The sequence below is a fragment of the Elgaria multicarinata genome, chromosome 22 (genome assembly GCF_023053635.1).
Source record: "Elgaria multicarinata webbii isolate HBS135686 ecotype San Diego chromosome 22, rElgMul1.1.pri, whole genome shotgun sequence".
Lineage (NCBI taxonomy): Eukaryota > Metazoa > Chordata > Lepidosauria > Squamata > Anguidae > Elgaria > Elgaria multicarinata.
This window is the reverse complement of record NC_086192.1, coordinates 10,543,801-10,563,756: the sequence shown is the minus strand read 5'-3', so window position 1 is coordinate 10,563,756 and position 19,956 is coordinate 10,543,801. Positions and strand designations below refer to the sequence as shown.

The following is a 19,956-nucleotide window of genomic DNA, read 5'->3' as shown; positions in this document are numbered from 1 at the left end:
TTCTAGACTAGAGGTGGAACACACAAGGCACATTGTTTGCATACTGGAGTGAAATGATGTGAATACGTCTGGCTTGAATAATGGCAGACGTGACAAAAAATGTGTCCATGATCATTTTAATGCATTCATTTCAAACTATCCTTAGAAATGGTTGTTATTTTTATATCCTGCCTTTTCCCCAGTATTGTGACTCAAGGCGATTTACAAGATTAAAACATGTACAATTAAAAAACATTTCCTTGTTTAGTCACCTTTTCCCTGGCTCCACCTCCTTTCCCTGACCACCAGTTGTTCAATTTCTCGGCTTCTTTCTTGGTTTTTCCCTGTTCGAAAAGGTTAAAATACCTCTCTAAGGCGTTGTCACTGGCAGGAGGAGCTTTAAGCTATGCTGGTATTTGGTCCCAGACCCCTTTTGCCTCTGACCCTGCCCCCTTTTGCATTCAGCCCCGCCCACCACAAGAATGTGTGCCCCCCCCCCCCCCAAAGCATCTCCAAAATGGAATTAGTTCCTCGGGCTGAAATGTTCTGAGCCCCTGGTTTAGAGTACGGGAACATTTCAATGACTGGGCCCGTAACCACGTGCTACAATGTAGTTCAGGAATCAGTTTTCCATTCTGTTAGACTTGCTACCCACACCTTAGTGCTGCTTCTGCATGAAAAGGTAGAACTCCCCCCTTCCCCCCAAAAAGGTGTTGCCCTCTAAGTCTGTAAAATGAAACATGCATAGGACTCAGGTTCTGTTGTCCAAAATCTCCTTAGGTAGCTAAGTGCTTTGTGTAAGACTCATGGCATATTATTTACGACCTACATGCTCTGCAGTGATTCCCATTTCAGGTACTGGGATGTACTTAATAACTGTTCTGAAGGTGAGTGGGCTGCAGATTGCAAGATTAACATCAGCATCTCAGAGTCAATATCATGTTGCGATGCCTTTTTTCGAAGGCCTATCAAATTCCTATGTACAACATGGTGAATTGCAACAGATTCCTCAGCAGGGAACCAGGAGAAGAAAACACGGACACGATACTTTGTGGGGGAATTGTGATTATACCAAGGAATTGATTCCTCCCCCCATTCTCAACCCTTTCTGTGTATTTATTTTTATTTGTTAAAACTTTTGTATCCTGCCCTATATCACTGGGATCTCAGGGCAGTGTACTTGGTCTTATCACAATCAGTACAACTTCTTCCGATGTGTTCGGCAGTGCCAGCACTGAATGGGGCTATTGAAAGGCACTGTGGGACTTCTGATCTCCATGGCAGCTAAACATAGTGGGAATAACTAAACAATTTAGGGTGCAATCCTATGCATGTTTAGACAGGAAAAAACACCTACAATTCCCAGCATTCCCGGGGCAGCATGGCAGACTGGGGCATGCTGGGAGTTGTAGGTCTTTTTTCTATCTAAACATACATAAGATTGCATCCTAGCTTTACTAGAGATCTCTAGGAAGGAAGATGTGTTTGTGGTTTGGATTTCTCAGACAAAGTTGTAGTGCAGCTTAATTTGATGTAAATTAAGATGTTAATGCTGAATTCATCTGGTTCACATCTGATGGCTCTTGTGCTCTCTTTCAGTGGGTCTGTTTCTTGACAAAGGATGTGCTGTGCATTTAGCTCCTTTCCACCTAAGTCTCTGCACCTTATTGCTGCCCTGTTGTAATACTTCTTTATCGCACACGGGGGCACGAGGCATAGACCTTCGCACCACAGCACCAACGTCGTTGGCTCCTCAGTCCTTGTTCAAATCAAAACACACCTCCCCCGTGCAAACCTGTGTATCCAACCAGCCTGTAGCGTCTTTTGCAGCTTTCTGTAGCGCATCTTCAACCTGAATGTCAAAGTTTACATGGCACAACAGCTTTGTCTTGGGCAACGGCTTAGCAAGACTTCCAAAAGAGTGGAGGTTTGATTGCGCCAGGTGGCCTTAGTGTTTGCCTGTACAACATTGATGCAAGAGCTCATTAATCCCTTTATCAGGACCTCTGGGAAGCTAAGTGGGGACTTTGGTCAGCCTGATGTTTTACACAAACAAAACATGGTGCGTCTTGGATCTTGTTACAATGAAGATGAGTCTCCAGGGTAGGAATTCCTCCCCAATTACCAATACCTGAAACCGGTAGAACCTCATACTCTGGGGATACTAACCAGTCACTACGCCACACTTGGAGAGCATAGCACTGATTTTAAAGGATCTGGGTAGCAAACCGTCTTGGTTTACTGCACTTTTATCCCTCCTTTTCTGCAAGGAGCAGGACCTACCCGCTTGATCCTCCCATCTCTGTGAGCTAGGTTAAGCTGGAAGACGCTGGCTATCCTAGGGTCACCTCTTTGGCAGGGATTTAAGGCAGGTCTCCCCATTTCAGATCTAACACTTGAAGCGCCTCACCATACCAAGCATGGTGCCTTTTCTTGCAAACAGTATTTACAAAAGCGGTTCAAATCCCTTGTTTCCATTCCTTATGTAACGGCCTGTGTGTAGCTGTTACATCATCTTTTTCTACTCCATTTTTGCTTTCGTTTGGAGGGTGCCATGAGGTCACGTCTTCTCACTGAGTGGCGCCTACACCTAAAAGCATATAATTAGCCAACTGGTCTTAGAATCTAGCTAGCCTCTGAGAGCATCTAGGCTTGTAAACTGCAGCACTTCTGCAGACTAAAAGGTCACGTCTGTTTTCTTGTGGGCAGTGGTAACCTCTAGAACAGGGGTGGGCGGTTTTTTTTTTATTTATACTCAGCTGTATGACCTACGTAGGAACTGTAAAGTATAGTGTCTGCTTTTAAAAGGGGGGAAACTCTTCACTCCCCCAGCTTGAGGCTCAAGTTTGCGCTCTCTCTCCCTTCAGTGCAGTTGACATGGGCACCGATATGCTGGAACTTGACTGCCATTTGACGAAGGATGAGCAGGTCGTGGTGTCTCATGACGAGAACCTGAAACGGTCGACAGGCATGGATGTCAATATATCTGACCTCAAATACTCAGTAAGTTGAAGTAAAAGCTTTCCTCTCTCACCCGATCTGCTACCCAAGGCTTAGAAAACAGTTGGTGAACCTATTGATGTGTGTTAAGACTGAAAAATTATGGGGAAGGAGGTCATGCCCACAGCCTTGTAAATCTCCCTGCTGAGGCATGCAACGTTGCCAAGAATGTGGGTGAAGCAAACACCGATTTTTAAAATCCCAAAGTCCCTTGGATATCGTACGATGTAACAGTGTAATGAATGTGGGATTCCTTCAGGGGTCAGAGTGGATTAAGTGTTTTGCTGCAACTCCAAAATGTTGTGCTTTTTATTGTGCTTTTGAACATCCCTCAACGTTAATTAGGAGCTAGAAACATTTGTTTTTATGTGGAAGATCGGCAGTGCACAAGCTGCTCCAGACAACCATGGTGAGTGGTGTCTAGCCCGTTGTAAGAACATTACGATGTTCCTAGCATCAGGATTAAAAAGTGTGCATATGAATTCTCCCTTGGCTCCACCACTGGTCAGTTCTGCGATTTTCTGACTTCTAAGCTTCGTCCATATATGAGCAGCTAGACCCCAAGAGGTAGCTGTTGGACTCCACAAAGTGCAAGGAAGCGAGTAGAACAGTATGTTGCAGGGTGCTGTTGTCAGCCTCACAGGGGTAGTATCCCAGTACACTCCTCGACAAGGCAGGAGCCATTCAGTCTCTGCAGGGTTGGCGTCCATAACCGTGCCACTTCTTCAAGCAAGAGCCCAAGAATCAGCAGTGGGCAGTGCTAACGGAGAGCATCCCCTAATCCTTGAATGACTCTTCAGTTCTGTTTCCATGCGTCATGTAACCCAAGCATTCAGTTCTCCCTCAGTGGAAGAGGTCATTCTGGTGTGGGTTGCTCCTCTTCATTCCACAGGCAGAACAACATCAATCAAGACTATTAATGCTTCTGTGATGGAGACTCCACCCTCTCTCCTTACAGCTGCAGGGTTTTCCTGAGCCCCGATCCTTTTTTCCCCTCCTTAAAAGACCTTTCTGACGTTTTTTAATAAGTTACGCAGGGAAGAGGAGCTCAAAAGTTGTCTTAGTTCTGCTCTTATTAATCCCTTGCTAAATTTCTTACAAGTGATCTTGATACATTTAATTGATCAGTTCCTCTATTTAAATATGTATTTAAAAGTCTACTTTTATCCTAACCTTCCTCAACAAATCAATTCTGTATATTCAGTTATCATTTCCTCATTTATTTCCTTCACAGTGAAGCCCAGTGTTCCTTTCTCTGCCAAGATAACTCTTGTTCTTGTGACTTTAAATTTAAATATTAAATATGCCTTACCAAAAGCCCTTGCTTTGGGTAATGGGAGCTGGTTGGTTGAAACAAGTCTGCCTCCGTTCAAATTTTGAAACTCTGCACGTGTTTGTATTTGAGTTAACGTGTTGTTGCTTTTTCTTTTTTTTTAAAGGAACTGCCACCATACCTTTGCAGATTGGATGTAACTTTTCAAAAAGGTAATCTTTAGAAGAGCCTATTTTCAAAAAGTTTTTGTTTCCAGAATTAATTTGTTGCTGTGTACAGATTTTCTTAACTGAAAGTCACCGTGTTAATCCTGCCTGCATTGTGCATTATTTCTACCCTGCTTTTCAGATGGCCACTTACATTTAAAACAAAATATAGCAGTATTGCAATATAAAAATCATGTACAAATTAAAAGCAGGCAGCAGCGTTAAAAATGGCAAAATCAATACAAAAAGTTAACTTGGTCATAAGATATCTTCTAAAATAAGTATTGGGAAAAGTTTCCTTGTTAACAGAAAGGTAAGAGAACATGCTGTGTTAGCTTGCAACCCAAATCATAGAAGTGTTACGTTATGAAACTACCTGCACACTGCACTCAACCTCTAACGTCCTCAGAGTGCCTACTCCGAGGGAAGCTCGGAGGATGGCAACAAGGGAGAGGGCCTTTTCAGTGGTGGCCCCCCAATTATGGAATTATCTCCCCGACGAGGCTCGCCTGGTGCCAACATTGTTACCTTTTCGACGCCAGGTCAGGACTTTCCCCTTCTCCCAGGCATTTCACAGCATTTCACAACATACGCTGAGTTTGTTTGTTTTTAATGGACCCCAGAACTGTCGTCATTTAAATGGATACTGCTGTTTTATACTGTTGTTTTTATATTTTTTATGATTTAAAATTTTGTATACTTTTTAATGTTCACTGTTTTTAACTTTTGTAAACCGCTCAGAGAGCTTCGGCTATGGGGCGGTCTATAAATTTAATAAATATAGTTCTGTTGAATGTGGTTAATCTTACTCAAAATTGGACTTGTCCCATGTGTATCCCCACCCTTTCTCCAAAGAGTTCAGGAGAGCTTGTGTCCTGGGGCTGTTTAGGTTTGTTTGTTTTTAATCTCTGTGGGAGAGGTTACAGTTGCATGCCTAGATGTTACTTTGCTATTTGCAGCGTTTTCTTATCCTGCTCTTCAACCCAAAAAATGTCCCCAGAGCATCTTAGATAAGATCCATAACTAACCAGACAGTCCTTGCCTGCAAGCTCAAAGTCTAAAAAACAAAAAGCGGAAGGAAAAAGATAAGGAGCAAAGAAGGGCCAGTGGGGAAAGCAAACTCGGACCCCGCTTCTTAAACCTACAAACTTTTAATAACCACTTGGAATGAAAATAGTTGAGAGAGAAAGAGAGAGAGAAGGGGAGAACTTGGTGGAGTTGGTTTCTCAGCAGAGCTTGTAGAAGTACCTCCGTCTGATAGTCCCAACTGGATGCTTGTCTTTTGATTATTGTTGAATCTATTTTATTTTTCGCTGGTGTTGCTCTTTCAGTTCCTCCTTCTTGGATGTATAACACCCAGGCATCCATTCCCCCAATTTCTTGACTCTAGCATTTGAAAATTGCTGAAAGCAGTTGACAAGTGTGGCAGAATCAGTTACATGTTCCAAAGGACATGTGTATCGATGCAAGATCTCTAGCATGTGGACTTAAGGGAGGGGTGGAATGCCACTAGGTCAATGAATAGATTGATTTACAATACGGGGTTGGTCAAACTGTACGTTCATATCCTGTCTGGACTTGGTGACTTGCACCAGGTGCCGCGTCTCTGCTTCAGCCCTCTGCTTTTAACATGGGAATAATATTGGTCTAGCTCAAAGTTCTTAGAAGCCAGGTCTATCGGAATTAGTAGGATTTACTTCTGAGTAAATATGTTTAGGATCAGAGTGGTACTGAAAGAAACATTATGCTGAAGAGTCCAGAGGTTGTGTAAAGGGGCCACTATCTTTAAAAACAAAACAGTAAAGTGTAATACGCATTTCTTGAAAATGCGTATTATTCAGTTACATTTGTCAGGGAGCTGGGACATAAAGGGGCTGTAACTCAGTGGTTGAGCATGTGTTTTGCAGGCTGGAAAAGGCACCTGCCTGCGTATTTGGAGATGCCTTTCAGTGTAAACCAGGCGGGGGCAAATTTGAGGCAGCCTTCATTTGATTTTGGCTAGAATCCCGCCTTTTGCCCAATGCCGGCTTTACAAAAGGTGGCTTTACAAAATTAAAACATATACAGTAAAAGCTATAAGTAAAAATATACAAAGGTTAAAATATAATTAAATAAGTTTCAATATTAAAACATTTCAACATTTAAAATACATACTAAATTTTAAAAGTCTAGAACATAGATGGAGGTCCACATTGTTCAACAAAGGCCTGCCGAAATAAGAAAGTTTTCGCCTGCCTCTGAAAACACGTCAAGGAGAGAGCCAGTCTGGCTTCCCTGGGAAGGGAGTTCCAGAGCCCCCGGGGCAGCCAACGAGAAGGCCCTCTCCCGCGTTCCTGTGATGGTAGTGGGCCTGAGAGAAGGGCTAAAGATTTCAAAATACAGGCAGGCTCGTAAGGGAGAATACGGTTTTTCATACACTTAGAATGCAAGGATTGTGAGGCCAGGTAGTTGTTTTGAGCACCCAGCACTAAACGGAATTCCCTGTCTTTCCACATGCACCCATCCGCTTCTGGTTACCCCAAACTCCTTTCATTTGAGCAGTGCACTTTATGGTAGGAGGTCATTTTCCTATTGTCGCTGATAAACAGTTGGCAGTCAGAAATCCTTGCCAATCTTCAGCAGATCACCCAGAGATCTACCCGTAATGGTTTGGCTTTGTACAAGGCAGTTCCATATTTTCACTCAGTTGCAAAACTTGTCAGTTGCAAATGAGAGTAATGTGCAAATGTCCCAGCAGCAACCCAGTTCTGCTTGTGTCCACCAGAGAGCCACTGTGAGGGTGAAGACAAGCACATCCCCTTGCTCAAGGAGGTGTTTGAGGCCTTTCCGCACACACCAATCAACATCGACATCAAAGTGAACAATGACACGCTGATTAAAAAGGTGAGTCCCTCTCTTTGATTCTGCATACAGCTGCTCTGTGTCCTGATAGCAGCCACATTGGACACAGATGGGTTTTCTTGCTTTGAATAGTAACAGCCAGGCTCCTGAATGGGTGGACAGGCAAGAAAAGCCTTCTGTTCCCACATCTGCATGGTAAAGGTTGCGAGGATGTCATTACTGGGAAGAGTTGGATTTTATTTATACATTTCAAGAATTTAACCCTCCCCTTGGCATAAAATCAGTAAAAGATCTGCAGGCTTACAGTCTTAAGAAGAAACAACACACAAGAAAAAGTGAATGTGGAGGGAGGAGGGAAGAAAGTCAGTCTTTCAGCTTCTGCTTCTCATCTGTCTTAGTCCAGCTTCCTCCTACTTAGTCCTTCACCCCATTTTTTAACCCTCCTCCAATTGTCACCGCTAGCAGTCATTCCAATTGAAGGAGGATTTAAAAATGGGGTGAAGGACTGAGGAGGAGGGGACCTAAGCTCCTTACGCACTCAGGGAAGTGTAAAAGATGGCAGCGGGGTAGTGAGGGGGCAGTGAGAATGGGAACATAGCAAACAGCTTTATATGGAAGCAGCTACACAAGGCCATCAACTCCGTTTCAAGACGGTCCTCGCTCAGGAAGGAGCTCCACAACCACAGAGAAGGCCCTCTTCCTTGTTAGAGCCAAACATAGAAAACTGCTTTATACGGAGTCAGACCGTGGGTCCATCTAGCCCAGCATTGTCGACACAGACTGGCAGCAGCAGCTCTTGAGGGTTTCAGGCAGAATTGTTTCCTTGCCCTACCTGGAGGTGCTGCCAGGGATCAAACCCAGGTCTTTCTGCATATAAAGCTGTTGTTCTACCACTAAACTTCAGAGATTCCGTAACTGGCCCAAATGACTTACCTTTCAGCTCCAGTTCTGTCTCCCCAATAGTTTCTCTCGCTATTTTAGCATAAAAAGACACCCGAGCAGCCTGACCAGACCACCCTGCAGCTCCAGGCATTTTATATTTCAAGATGGCAGCTTCCCCTCGTTGCACAGAGGGTGTGGATTTGGCTCTCCTTTCTGTACCTATGCAGATCAATTTCTCTGTACTTGACCTTATCCAAGGAACTGTAATGAAGTTCTGTATGGATATTGTCCATGGCTGGAGAGCCTTGGCTAGATGTGATTCGGAGATGGCAGGGGTAGATATGACATTTAGGGAAAGACGTCGTCGCTTAACAACAAAGGACATACTTTTCATATAAAAGATCCCAGGTTCAAACCTCAGCATCTTCGGTTAAAAAGCTCACCTGGCAAGCGATGAGAAAGATTTTCACCTAAGCCGTTTCCATTCAGGAAAATAATACTGCATTAGATGGACCGTTAATCCTGACCAAATGCAAGGCAGCTTTCATTAGTTTTCTGTTTGCAGTGTAGGCCTTTAGAGTTCACCTTTTGACTCGCTTGTAAAATGTTTCAGCATGTCTTTTGGAACTAGAAGTAATATATTGCTAAGAGCAATACTGAAGTGCTAATTCGTTGCTAAACTGAAACAGCGATTTAAAAATACTTACATGGTTTCGTAAAGCATTTTGTGTGTGTGTGTGTGTGTGTGTGTACGGGATTTATGATTTTTGTAAGCCACCTTAGAGACTTGGTAATAGAAAGAAAAGGTGGCAAATCTTTTAAATAAGAGTTTCAAGAGACAGAGTTTTAAATTGAACTCGGGGGCTCTTCAACTTCTGCCTCTAACTCATTTTGGTATAAAATGTGTCAATGTTTATTGTTTTGCCCACAGCAACAGTTTTATTCTTTCCGGTCTCTCTAAGGAGAGACCAATAAAAGCAGTCTTGCTTTTCAGTGATGCCGTTGATGAATATGTTTGATGCAGTCTGTTTCAAAGGAATGAGGTGATGTCTTTTGCTAAATATTGCTTTATTTGCTTCAACTGCTGCTGTATGTTTTCCCTCTCCCCCTCAAGGGGTATGATGAATTAATCATCTAGAAAATATCATTATAAACCAAGTAATATAACATCCTCACTCCCGGACGACTGAAACCATGCCTGTAAAAACAACACAAAACTCCCATCTTTTATTGATCCCAGGTTTCAGAGTTGGTGAACTATTACAAACGACAAAACTTGACAGTTTGGGGCAGCGTCAATCATAAGGTTGTGGAAAAGTGTCACAAAGAGGTAAGGGGCCAGGATTTCATCCTGATAGTTTTCTATCTTAAATGTTTTAAGATAGTTTAGAGAGGTACTGTTTGCCTCTCCCTCCCCTCCCCGCATTTTGTCCTCAAAGCAACCCTGTGAGGTAGGTTGTGCTGAGAGAGTGTGATTGGCCCACCGTCACCCAGTGAGATCTTTGGCTACCTGTCCTTTCTAGCTCTGCTCCCCCTGGGTTGGAAGAAGGTGTTTCAGGTGATCAATCAGAATCAGACTCTGAAGTAGAGGAGTTGGCGCCAGAAACAGGCCAGCCTGTACCTGTGGGGGAGGAAGCTCTCAAGGGCTCTTCACCAGCTGGGAGTGAACCCTCTCCAGAGCTTATCTCATCAAGGGCAAATAATACAGTCAGTGGGAAGCCAACATTCCTCCGAGGGAAAGAGCGCAGAGAGGCTAGCCGGAGCTAAAGGAAGGCAAGAGGAAGTCGGCCAGGCTGGAGTCCCATCAGAAGCTGCCTCAAAACTAGTCTTTCTGAAGTTAAAGCATCTTGGGAAAGGGCTTTCCATTCTTCTTGAAAGGACTATTGTCTTGCTTAGTTTGCATAGTTTTGCCTAGGGGCAAGTTCCTTTCTTCAGGTGGGAAGAGATGTTTACTGCTTGAATAAAGCTTTGTGGATTACTTAGCAGGCCTCCTTATTGTCTCCCAAGAAGACAGGAGGTTTGGAGGAACAGGACACTGATCTCCTAATCAGATATCTGCTCTATTCCACATTATTATTATTATTTATTTATTTATTTATTTATATAGCACCATCAATGTACATGGTGCTGTACAGATTGCATTGTATAGTGCTTACTGTTATCCCTCTCCCCCTCGAAGGGTATGGTGAATTAATCATGTAGAAAAGATCTTTACAAACCAAGTAATATAGCATCCTCAGTCCCGGACAACTGAAACCTTTTGGCCCCATGTCATTTTTTTTCTTCTGCCTGCCTAAGAATATAAATTAATCTGTAGAGGCATTTGAACATTAGTTGAGATCCAACCCGCTGAGCTCTTGTCTCTTGAGCTGAACCAAATTTGTGGTAAATTTAAGGGGGGGGGGTTGTTCAAAGGCAAAGTGTTACGCAAATTGCTAAAAGTGAGTAAGTACTAGATTTCGAATGAAGCATATGCTACATTTGAAGAGCGCTGTCATGTCTCCCCTCAGTCTTCTCTTCTCCAGGCTAAACATGCCCAGAATAATTGAAAGCTTGGACTGTCCCTTTATATCACGGGTGGGCAACTTGTGGCCCTCTAGATGTTTTGGCCTACAACTCGCATCATTCCTCACCATTGGCTATGTTGACTGGTGTTGTAGGCCAAAACATCTGGAATGCCAAGTGTTGTCCACCCCTGGCTGGCTGGGAGTTGTAAGCCAGCACATCTATAGGGGTACCAGACTGGGGAAGGCTGCTTTGTATATAGTCTTCGTAGATAATCAAACTTAGGACAGGGCTCTTACCTGTTGCATGAGCTAGTGGAAAGGCTTACAGGGCATATAATGGGACTCTTCCTTTTATTCATTCTGGTTGGAACTTGGTCAGACAACCTTGGGGAGTGCATAGCTCCCTTGCTCCTGAGGTTTTGTATCCTATGATCTAATTCAGGAACTGTGCAGATCTCCAAAGCTTTTTTTTTAAAATCAGCCTTTGTTGTATTTGTCTCTCTGAACTCTCTGAATGGAAAAGCCATTCAAAAACTCAACGGAAAGGTAGAGATAGTTCTTGACGACAAAAGTGAAAAAGCTCCAGAGGCGGGTTTGTCTCAGCTGCAGTTGTAACCGCTCTTTGCTGTGATTTAAACTTCCTGTGTTTATAATTTTCTTTATCTCCATTCAGAATGCCCACATTCCTATCCTCTTCTGCTTGCGGCGTGTCCTCCTGCTCCTCGGCCTGTTCTACACCGGTCTCCTGCCATTCTTTCCCATCCTAGAGGAGTTCTTGGAGATTCCTATGCCTTCCATCATCCTCAAGTAAGTAGCTTGGTTTGCAGATATTCCAACACGAGGGAGAGAGACGCAACAACACTGGCAATGTAGCAGGGATGAGCTAACCTGGTTTCTCAAAGCTGTCATCATTCCAGGGCTCTGGAACTTTCTCCCAAGTGGGGCTCGGTTGTCCTTCCACCACCAGCAAAGACATATGTTTTTTTATTCAGGCAGGTCTATGGCAGATAACCTAATCTGTTGAACTCTGTGATCTTAACATCAATTACTCACAATTCGCATAGTTCAGTGATTTTTCTTTCTGTTGCGTAATTACATAACCTTGTTAATTTTTTTTGCCTGAGCTATTTCTTTTTTGCTAACCACAGAAGGGGAAGTTGTTAAACATGGCACTGAAAATCTGCCAATTGAGGGGGAAATCTTTCAACTCCTGGCTTCTAAGTTTTTTCCGAGAAGGGCTAGAAATGGGTGCGGAGGGTGGGAGGGCAGAGGGAGGGCTGAGATGAAAGCTAAGATCCCGAGGAAGCTGCATTCTGTGGCCAATACCACATCTCATTCCTTGCCTGCACGTTCGTGGATTCCCTGTGTCCATACAGCCTTGTGCATAAGCCATGACAAACCTGAAAATGTTGTTCATGGGGGAGCTAGCTCGCCCAGCCTTCAGATTTAAATTTCTGTGTTCCAAATATACCCCAGTTTTTGCAGTTGACGATAAGGGCGCTTTCCTTCAGATTCCTGTATTTTAATTTTAAAACAGCTTTGAAATGGCATATAGCTCCCGGACTTTTGTAGGCTTTGGGCACGTCTTCCAGTTTAAAAAAAAAAACTTGAATTCTGTGCCGTACACAGCATGGCTCATCTTGAAGGCTCCCTCTTGTGGCCGGCATTGCGGCCCAGCCAAATTGTGAGCCTCTCTTTTGTTCTCCTGGTTGCCGGCTGGCAATGGTGTGTAGCTCAATGGGAGTGTAAACGCAAGTTTTCCTTCTAATCTTAGGTTGAAAGACTCGGAGAAGATCTCAAGGACCCAGCGGTTTACCATATGGCTTACCGACACGTAAGGCTACCCTGTTTCCTGAGTCCCTTTATGATTTGATACTATCCCTGCCACCACCTTGTGTGTGTGTGGTTGTGTCGTGTTTCTCAGAAAACTCGTGCTTTCATTGGGAGGCAAATGACGAGGCTTGCTAAGTAATCCACAAAGGTTTTATAAAGCAACAAACGTCTCTTCTACCTGAAGAGAGTCTAACCCCTTGGAAACGTCCCCTTAGGCAAAACTATGCAAACTAAGCAAGATAATTGTCCACTCAAGAAGAATAGGAAGCCACTTCCCAAACACCCGTAACTTCAGAGCGCCTGGTGCGGAGGCAGGTTCTGGCATAATCTAACCGACTTTCTCATGCCTTCCTTCCGCCCCGTGCATTTGAGCTTCTGGCGGACCCTAGCATCAGCTATCTTGTCAGGATGCTCACCTCCGGAAGAAAGCTCACTTCCCACTGAGTGTGGAGGATTAGGCCTTGAGGAGATAAGCTCTGGAGAGGGCTGACTCCCAGCTGGGGAATTGCCCTTGAGAGCTTCCTCCCCCACTGGTACAGGCTGGCTGGTGTCTGGCGGAGTGTCTTCTAGTTTTGAATCTGATTCTGACTGATTACCTGAAACATCTCCCAAAACAGGGTCAGTAGGGTTAGACATGACAGGTTGTGCCGAAAAGCCAATTCCTGCCCCAATTACATTTTAGGGCAGCCTTCTCTTAAATAAGCAATAGGGCTTCCTTTTAGAACAGGCCTCACCTGACGTCACCGTTCTGCTGTCACGCTCCATACTGCTTCCCTGGCCCATAATTGAATACTGCTAATTGCCAAACTCTACTGGGCCATATTCAAGTCTGCCATGAATCAATAGGAACATCAGAATCTGTGTTATGCTGAATCACACTATGGATCCAACTAGCCTAGTATTGTTGACGCTGACTGGCATCAATGGCTCTCCAGCATTTTAGGCTGGTTTTTTTCTGGAGATGCCAAAAATTAAACCTGGGCTTCTGTGTTCCACCTCTAACCCTCAGTGCTGCCCTCCAAAACACACATCCGCAGAGGAGGTTGTCTGCTGCATCTCTGCATGATTCAGTGCCTTCTTCCAAACAACCAGTGTGAGAGATCAAGCGTGGTGTGTAGTGATTAGTGTGTTGGATTGGAACTCAAGAGATCTGGGTTCTATTATTATTTCATTTCTATACCGCCCAGTAGCCAAAGCTGTCTGGGTGGTTTGCAGCAGTTCTTAAGACAGTAAAATATAGCATTAAAAGTACAGCATAAACATTTAATTCTCCAAAATTTAAAACAATTTAGACAGCTAAAAGCAGCGTCAATGAAATACTACGCCTGTTTCGATGACTGGCATAAATGCCCCATCGTATGCCATTAAATGGGTTTGTAGTCCCACTTGGCCATGAAGCTCACTGGGTGACTTTGGGCCAGTCCGTGACTCTCAGTTTGCCTCACAAGGTTAAAAATGGTGAGCTGAAGGACAGTGTAAACTGCTTTGGGTTTCTTGCATGAGGAAAAGGGCTGGGATATAAATGCAGTAATAAACATAAATCACAAATGCAACTTTTACTAGCTGGTGGCTAATTAATTTGCTCTTTGGCATCAGATGCAATTGAATCATTCAGTTGCTGCTGATGCAGAGATGCTGCAGAAATGCCTCCTGTCTGATGAAGTTGTTCGTTGCCTGTTGCCATGATTCCTTGCCCTGCCCTGGCCTTCCAGTCAGAAGGCACATCTGGACATGTGACTTGTGCAGAAACTCCTCCTCCTGGCTACATACCAAGTGCTGGCTTGGGATGGAAGTCATGTAGGCAGTCTCAGGTGCAATTCCCAGCATCTCCAGTTCAAAGGACCAAGTAGCCCAGTGATGAAAAAGGCCCTTTTCTCTGCTGGAGACCCCGGAGGGCCACTGCCAGACAAAACTGAGCTAAAATTTGCCCGCGGGCAATAATAATAATATTTAGTTATTTCTTACCCACCTCTCCCTCTGGATCGAGGCAGGGAACAACATTAAATACAATAATACAATACAAATCAAATGAATAAAACTGATTAAAAGAGCATATAAAGCCGGTACAATATTAAAATAACAGAACATCTTAAAAATGCATAGGTTTAAAATTCATCTGGGTAGGCTTGCCAGACGAGATTAGTAGTTAGTAAAGTCTTTCCAGTTTACCCATACTTTTATGATTATCTATAATTTCCCCTGCTTTTAAGGCTGCTGTGTTTTATATGTCGCTAAGTTACTTGTAGTGCATTAACTTTTGTAAGCCACCTTGAGTGCTATTTCAGTGGAGGTAATGGTTATCAAAACCTACTTTTCATTCTTCTTTGATTATTTATTTATTGATTGATACTTCCAAGATTTCGGAGCAGTGAACAGTCTATTTAGAACTTAATGTTTGTCTGCAGGCGTATACATGACGTTGCTATCCCTATTATTGCAGATTGCTAATGAGGAAAGCTTTATTTGACCACCTCACTGCTCGAGGAATTCAGGTATGATGTGTCGCAGGTTTTGTAAAGTTCTGTGTTTCTCTCCTCTGTTCCCAGCTCTGACTCTGGAAAGGTGCTGTATAAACCAAAGACTTTGGCACACACTGAATGTGGGACCCAACATAGTCATTCCATAAATAAGAGTTTCCACCTGACATAAGGACTGCGTCGGATTCTGCCCACTATCACCCTACAAGTTTGTTGTAAGGGAAGCAACAATTTGCATCCTGTTACAAATGTGGCATTTAGGCTAGGAGAATAGCTTGCCTAATGCCAACGGGAAAGCAGGGGGCTGCCCTGATTCCCAGCAGTGCCGGCAGAGTCAAAAGATTGTTCAGGCTCACCCACCATCTCAGCAAGGTAGGCTGCTGCCATCCCTTACACCCGACTCAGCTTGAGCCAGGGGACCCTCAGACCTTACGGGACACCGTAAGCTTGGGGCTTAAGAAATGAGGCCCCAAGCCAGCACCCTCTATTTCAATGTCCTAGACCTGGAACCTTAAAACGGCAGCAATAACCAAGCCGAAAGTTCTGCATTTCGTACCAAGGCTTACTTGGAATAAAGCGCAGACGTTCAATTATGAAAGTTGGTAAGTTCATTTACAAAACAGGGAAAGGGAGTGGAGGAAAGGATAATACACACACCAAGCACCGCAGCATTTGGAAACAGTACTTACAAAGCAAAAAAAAAACCAAAGCTGGCTAGACCTGTCTATATGTACCACGGCACAAATCTTCAATACAAGAGAATCTCAGAAACCAGCAGACAAGGAAAGGGGTCATCTAGAACTAGACAGAGATGATGGGCAGCTACAGTCCCCCTGGTTTTATACCCCCAAAACCTTTGACCGATCATTCTTAGCTAATCACAAGCTAGCTTCTCAGGCTTTTGTGGGGAGAAAGTTCTCACAAACACTCAACTGAACCCGTTAACCCCAATTAGTAAGAGTCCTACTATAGCCTGGAAGCCCTGGATACGAGAAATAACACACAGATAGCCTAACGAATTCATGAGAGCTGTTGTTAGCTGTTGCCTAACTACAGGACAAGACGAGAATCGGACTGTCATTAGCAGAGGGCCCTCCTGATTTGAAACCATTTCGCATGAAAAAAACTAAGGGCGAGGAGAGGAGGGAGCGCCATTTTGGAACCATCTCCCCCCCCCCCCAGCATTTCCAGTTTAGTTGGATTAAAAATGCCAATGCAACGGCTGGCATATAGAAGTCCGCAAATCTAGTTTTTGGAGGTCAGCATCCCTCCACTTTGTATGACTGCCCCTGACCTGGGAAGAAAAATTCCTTCTGCTACAAGTTTTCCACAAATTCAGAGAGTGAGCAGGTCTTTACAAGAATAGATCCTCCCCTTCCCGCGAGTTCTCTGCATTTTCCAGAAGACTTGGGTAAACAGCAGGGCAGCTGGCAATGACAAACCATAGCAGGCTGTGAAGCTTAGCTGTGTGTATGTGTGCAGCCATTCCACCTGGCCGTACTGGAGGGGAAGTGGTACAGTTTGGGGTCCCCTCTGTTGACCTGGCTGGGACCAGCTGCCATTTGGTTCTTCCTGTCCCTTGTTAGCTGAAGAAGACAGCCCAGATGCCAGAGTTGTGCGATACATTTTTTTCATAAGTCTCCTTGAGAGCGTTTTAAAGTCGAATGACAGAGTAAACATTAAATCTCCATCCATTGATGTACATGGCAGTTGAGAATAATACAAGCAAAAGAAGAAGTTCCTGCCCCAAAGAGCTTACAATCTGTATTTCAACACATTGAGACCACAAAGGTGGGGAGAAGGGTAATAAAGGGTGGAATGTAAGCATCTGAGGAGTAAAGCATAAAGCCAAAAGCAGGATGCGAAAGGCGGGTGCCGGTTACGCTTCCGAACGGATCATTCCCTGTTCTTCTCTGCAGGTCTACATCTGGGTACTCAATGAAGAACAAGAATACAAGCGAGCGTTTGATTTGGGAGCAACAGGTGTGATGACAGACTACCCCACAAAGCTGAAGAACTTTTTACACGCTTACGCCGCGTAAAACGAAACAAGGATAGTTCTGACAAAGAGGGGGCGAAATGGACGAAAACAAGCCAAGGAGACCCCTCCGTTCTACCTGAACCTTTCAGCGACGCATTCACTCAATAATGGCCACCGGACGTAAAACAGCTGGGTTTTATTACCTCATTCTTAAGTCATTACACCTCTAGAGATTGTATACAGCTATATTTATTTACAATTTTAAACGGCATAGTTTACATTTTATTTTTTATTTCTTTGTTTGTAAATAGCTTGGTTAGTGGCCGTACACTAATCTAATAGACGTGTCTAGGAAAAGGCCGGCTGACAGGGTAGCTTGTAGAAGCAATAGACGTAATTCACCGCGGCTTTCCCCATCGTGGTGCCCTGCAGATATGTTGGACTACAACTCCCATCATGGCCAGGCGGTGTGGTCCTGCCCATCTGGAGGGTTAGGGAAGGCTCGTTTACTGTTATCTGTCGCTAGATCTTGTAGCTCAGATTTCACCAAGTTTGCACATGGAAAACATTCCCCCCCCCCTCCAAAATGCATCGAACATGTAAATATTCCTGGTAGACTGGCTAATGGGACTGAAAATTACCTGGTCATTTCAGGTAGCTTAACAAGACACGAAGGGGAAAGAACAGGAGCAGGAAAGGTAGACAGGCAATTGGCAAAGAGCTGGAGCACCCTCCCTGTGAAGTGTACAGTCTCCGCTCAATAAGGACTCCTCACTGCCAGACCCATTGAGAAGGGAGCGATAGGTTGAAACCCCACTGCTACTCCCTCCTCTGCCCCCCATCGCAGCAGGCAGCAAGCTCCATTTAAACACAGTCCGCGGCCCCTCTGCGTCCCTTCCTTGCCGCTGTGGCCATCACTGGGTGTGGCAGATTTTAAGCCAGTGAGCTCCGATGGCCGGTCCCTAGTTGCAGCTCATGGAGGTAGCCGTTTTGTGTGGCTCTGTGTATGTGTTTTTGACCAAAAGTGGACCGTAAAACTTAACGCGTAGTGCTGCTGTTCGTTGTATCGATGTCGGGATCTTCAGGACAGTTCGCTGCACAAGGCTGCTACAGCTGTGACCTACTGACGTCTTCAGTTGGAAGGGTTTTCAAGGAGGGTCCTCAGCCATGAGCTGTGAACGGAAAATTGGTGGTAATTCCGGAGCAGAAGAGCTTAAGGGCTTGCAACCTTTTATTTTGCACAATTCAGAACGTAGAAGGACTTCTAGGTCTCAGATTCCAGACCTGCATGCCTCTTAAACCTAACGATTCTTAACAAGATTGTCAGTACTAATTTTTTAAAAAAAATAATCATTGGTGTATCTAGAAATACCTCTGTGCATTTCTGCTGCTGATGGAATACTGCCACTTCGGTAGGAGAGCTCAAGAAAGAATTTCTGGAGCAAGTGTTGAATCAAGATGAAAACGCCTACCCTGCATGTGCAGGCATTCTTCTGGGTCTCCCTCCCTTCCATGAGGATGTTTTCTGACTTGCAGTCAGCTGGAGAGAAAAAAAAAAAGGCATCCGGTTTAATTAAAGCCTTTTAAAATGACGGGGCAAGGAAGGTACGAAGAGAGCCAGTGTGGTGTAGGGAACAGCGTGTGGCATTTGGACCCGAGTTCAAATTCCTGCTTGATTTTGCATTTTTAAAACTTACTGGGAAAGCTTAGGGCAGTCAGTCCCCCAGTCTAGCCTACCTCACAGGGCTGTTGTGAGGCTAACACAGGGCATTAAAAAACGAAACACCTGGCTACACCATCCTGAACTCCTTGGAGAGACTTGATACAAATGTGACTTTAAAAAGACTTAAAACTGGACAAAAGTCTCCTTTAGAAACTGTAGAATGTACATACCGAAGTATGCTATGTAGTATCTCCTCTAAGTTTAGCTTACACTGTACTGTGAGGTAATGTAGCAGTCTCTGGGTCAGAGAATTAAAAAAACAAAAACGCCTCTTTAAGAGTATCTCTGACACACAATTTCCTTCGTCAAAATGAACTTGCTTCTCCCAAATCAAAGAACACTCTGCCTCCTCTCAGCTGTTGGAGCTGCCTGAGGTGGGCTTTTAAAAGCTCTAATTCCACTTCAAAGCTGCCAGCACCTTTTCAAATGTTTATTTAAGCTATTCTAGCTGTGTGATAGAGTCTTGATTCTTACCTTTGTAGGCTCACCATGAACACAGATTTTATTCACAGGCATTCTTGATTTAATCTTGATTTTACTTTGACTCTTCTGTCTCCCTCTGTCTCTTTTGCTTTCTCATTGTACAAATCAATGCAGCTTGCTCCTCTGGTGCTCTGTCACGTCTGGGTTGTAATACTAGAGTGTCACATCAAACAATCCTCAAAAAAAAAGCCCCATTTGTCAAGAGGCTTCCATGTTCTGTATTTAGTAAGTGGGACCCAACTCCCTATGTTAGGGGGATCTTGAAAGTATGATTATGGAATGCTAACCAGCGGCATGGATTTAAGAAGTGACTATTTCACAGGAAGCTTGGGCCGGGTCAATTTGGCATTCTACTTTTAGTAGACACACTACCACACACACACACACGGTTCTGTATTGACTTGTTTCCTCTTCTAGCTGAAACATGTTCCCCGTGAATCCAATTTCAGTTCAGGTGAAGGTAAAATGGCAATCTCTGCTCCTGGTTCAATTTGAGTAAAAAGAACCAGTCTTCAGCTCACATGGACGGAACAAAGCAAAGCATAAGCCAGTATTAAGCATTTGGGGGGAAGATTTGTAGTCCAGTTACAAATCCTCCCAAATGTAGCTATTCCTGAAATTTTGGCTTTCTACACATATAGGTTTCATAGAACAGAGTTGGAAGGGACCTATAAGGCCATCGAGTCCAACCCCCTGCTCAATGCAGGAATCCACCTTAAAGCATCCCTTACAGGTGGCTGTCCTGCTGCCTCTTCAAGGCCTCTAGGGAGG

General features: G+C 44.2%; 1 protein-coding gene across 1 annotated transcript in view; it reads left to right on the top strand.

Annotated features, from left to right (window-relative positions):
* The window catches only part of GDPD1 (glycerophosphodiester phosphodiesterase domain containing 1), a 28,726-nt gene extending 9,764 nt beyond the window's left edge, over positions 1 to 18,962 (top strand). The window contains exons 3-10 of the mRNA XM_063146374.1: positions 2,847 to 2,982; positions 4,419 to 4,464; positions 7,223 to 7,341; positions 9,422 to 9,511; positions 11,362 to 11,495; positions 12,463 to 12,522; positions 14,962 to 15,013; positions 16,918 to 18,962. Coding sequence (XP_063002444.1) covers positions 2,847 to 2,982; positions 4,419 to 4,464; positions 7,223 to 7,341; positions 9,422 to 9,511; positions 11,362 to 11,495; positions 12,463 to 12,522; positions 14,962 to 15,013; positions 16,918 to 17,040 — 760 coding nt within the window. The 3' untranslated portion in view covers positions 17,041 to 18,962. The remainder of the gene's footprint in view (positions 1 to 2,846; positions 2,983 to 4,418; positions 4,465 to 7,222; positions 7,342 to 9,421; positions 9,512 to 11,361; positions 11,496 to 12,462; positions 12,523 to 14,961; positions 15,014 to 16,917) is intronic.
* The last annotated feature ends 994 nt before the right edge of the window (positions 18,963 to 19,956 follow it).